Raw genomic sequence first — 2,997 nt, forward strand, 5'->3', positions numbered from 1 at the left:
CGGGGAGCGGCGCCCGGCCCTGACAGGTGCTGGAACCCTCGCGGGACATCTGGCTGCAGCTGACAGGTTTGGCTCGGTGAGTCTGTGGCTTTTCTCACTCGGGTCCCTCCGCGCCTCGCCCACAGGCGCGGCGACAGGAAGTCTCGCTGAGTCTGCTATTTAATTAATATGCAGGAACGCTCTGCTGTGGCCTCGGCCCCGTAACGTGAAAACGGTATTTTTGCAAACGCTGTGCTCGGCCATGTCTGTATTTACTAGCGTAGAAGTTACTCCGGTCGGGCAGAGGGCTCGGTGCGGGCCGCGCGTGCAGGTCGCTGGGCCTCCCTGGGCCCGCTTCTCCCTTCTGTAGCACAAGCACAAGCGTGTCCCTCCTGCCTCACAGACGTCAGACGTGACGGTTTATAAATGATCACGTGAGAAGAATTTTGGAAACAATGTCAGGCGCTTGTATTATTAAATGTTAACGTACGATGTGTAACTATCATATTGATGATCCCCACTGTCTTGTGCTAGAAAACAATGATCGGGTAGGAGTCTGTTGCAATCTGGCAAGTATAACATTTCAATTCTCCTGGATTTCAATTCTCCATCTCACACACACAAAAAGAGGAAGAAGAAAATAGGATGCGTATAGCTTTTTAAAAATATATATTTTTATTGATTTCAGAGAGGAAAGGAAAGAGAGAGAGATAGAGAGAGAGAAGCATTGGTGATCACTGATGGCTGCCTCCTGCACGCCCCACACTGGGGATCGAGCCTGCACCCCCGGCCTGTGCCTTGACTGGGACTTGAACCCTGACCTCTTGGTCCACCGGGTTACGCTGGCGGGCAGGATGCTTCTGCGTCAGAGAAAAGAAAGCAGACTCTGCTCCTTCAAGGTAATTGGTCAGCGTTTCTGAGGTGATGGGGCCGGGTGCCGGCTGGACTGCTGGAACCCCAGCAGCATTTGCAGGCTCGCCCGGCGCCCAGGAAAAGCGGGTTCCCAGCCTCTGAGGCCGCCGCCTCCACAGTGAGGGCGAGAGGAAGCCGGGCGAGTGTGCCCATTAAGCACAGTCCTCGGTCTCTGACAGGCACGATGACAAAGGCCCTGGGTAAACACATGGTCATTTCCTATTAAAAGTGAGGAAAAGGGACTCGGAATTTCAGAACACGCTGCCCATGTTCCCCTCAGGTCACATTATGAAATCTTCCAAAAATGCAGCTAAAATTTCACCGCATTCGGGCGAATTCAGAGGGGGCGGCAGGACTCGGAGGGAGCGTGCTACAGGCGTGTGGGCTTCTCCGGACGACGCCGGCCTGAGCGAGGCCTGGCTGAGCACCCGCGGTGGGCCAAGGGTCCCCGTCTCGCTCCGTACCTGGCCCACGTCCCAGTGCGAGCCAGGGAGGTGCAGCCGTGCCTGGGCCCTTCTCTGCGGGAAGGACAGCAAGCAGCGCCGTAGAGCAGGGGCCCGTCTCTGAACTCTCTCTTCGTTAAGTTCCCGGGCGTGGATGCCTCCGATTCTCTCACCCTGTAAACCCGAGAGCTCGCACCCGCACCCGCGGCGAAGGTGGCTCCTCCAGGTGCGAGTTCTCTGCCGCACACGTAGCAAGTGCGACAGGCAGAGCTGGGAACCGCCCAGGCTGAAACGGGCTCCCCACGTAGGTGTGAAAGCCCTGCCCCCAGACGCTGTGGGGAGCAGCTTAACACTCGCAAGACCCAAACTCGTCTTCAGACCGGCTTCCTCCACCGACGGGCCGAGAGCTCACCGGGCTTCTTCGCGGTGAAAATGACGGCGTCCTCCCTGCTCTTCCTCGTCGCCGCGGCTTGTCTGACGCCTGCATGTAAGTGTCTCCCCTGCCCGCCCACGGGCGCAGGACCTGAATTGATGTAGCCACACCAGCGACTGTGTGGCTACATCGTAAATGACCACGACTCCTCACACGTCTGGGCCTCTGGGCTTGCATGTGTTATACCACCACTCTCACACAATCACAAGCAACGGTTCATGCGTGCGGTTACAGCTTCGAGGCGGCCGGGGTTGCTCCGTCTCTGCAGACGCTGCGTTCCCCGGGAGAGAAGAAACGGGAGTCCGCTGCTCAGGTCCTTGGGGGCCGACGGTGCGTTTTCTCTTGCAGGCTCCAGCGAGGAGGTCATCGGGGGGAGAGAGGTGGCCCCTCACTCCAGGCCGTTCATGGCCTCGCTGCAGTACCACGGGGAGCACGTGTGCGGGGGGGTCCTGATCCGCCCGCAGTGGGTGCTGACCGCGGCCCACTGCCACCACCGGTGAGCCCCGCCCTCCCGTCGGGGAGGGTCCCTGAGTCCTGAGGACAGAGCTGCCTTTCCTGGGGGGAGGGGTGGCTTCCATGGGTGCTGACCGCTGGGCGGGGTTGGTTTACCTTCGTGCACCCGCGGTCCCTGCCTGGGGCTCCTTCCCGAGGAGAGCGGGCCGGCCCGCGCCTGCGTGTGTTGCCGGGAGGCACAGCAGAAACGGTGGGGCCCGTGGTGTCCTGACCCAGCAGGGCCCCTGCGAGCTGCAGCCTGAGGGGCGCCCTCCCCCACCCCCATCCCCACAGCACGGGTGGGGTCATGGGGGCAGCGCTTGCTTCTGGGCCTGTTTGAATGATACCTGTGACATGTCCGAGTCGGCCAGCAGGTCGAAAGCACACGTGAGCGGCACTTAATGGCGAGGAGCCGCTTCGCTAACGGTTTAGATCCTTCACAGGAACTCCCCGCCCCTCCCCCCAGAGGCCAGGCCCCCCTCTGGGAATCACAGCTGTAAGGGCAACCCCTTCCCAGGGGAAAGAAAGATGCTACAGAGAGAGTCTTTCTTCCTTCCTCTCCCTCTCTCTCTCTCTCTCTCTCTCTCTCTGCCCCTGACTGCACCTCTCCGACACCCTCAGCCCTTGGCTCCCTGAGACCAGCTGGAACCCCCCTCGTGGGGCTCTGCCCCCCCCCCCAAGAGCAGCAGGAAGGAGTCCGCTTGCTGGGTGGGGTGGGGAGGGGCGGCTTTTGTCTGT

At 60.6% G+C, this 2,997-nt stretch overlaps 1 protein-coding gene across 1 annotated transcript in view; it reads left to right on the forward strand.

The window, feature by feature from the left end:
• Positions 1 to 470: 470 nt before the first annotated feature.
• The window catches only part of GZMK (granzyme K), a 6,730-nt gene continuing 4,203 nt past the window's right edge, over positions 471 to 2,997 (forward strand). Inside the window, exons 1-3 of the mRNA XM_006761811.2 lie at positions 471 to 527; positions 1,713 to 1,821; positions 2,116 to 2,263. Of these exons, the coding sequence (XP_006761874.1) occupies positions 471 to 527; positions 1,713 to 1,821; positions 2,116 to 2,263 (314 nt within the window). The remainder of the gene's footprint in view (positions 528 to 1,712; positions 1,822 to 2,115; positions 2,264 to 2,997) is intronic.

This window comes from Myotis davidii, unplaced genomic scaffold, assembly GCF_000327345.1.
Source record: "Myotis davidii unplaced genomic scaffold, ASM32734v1 scaffold496, whole genome shotgun sequence".
Taxonomy (NCBI): domain Eukaryota; kingdom Metazoa; phylum Chordata; class Mammalia; order Chiroptera; family Vespertilionidae; genus Myotis; species Myotis davidii.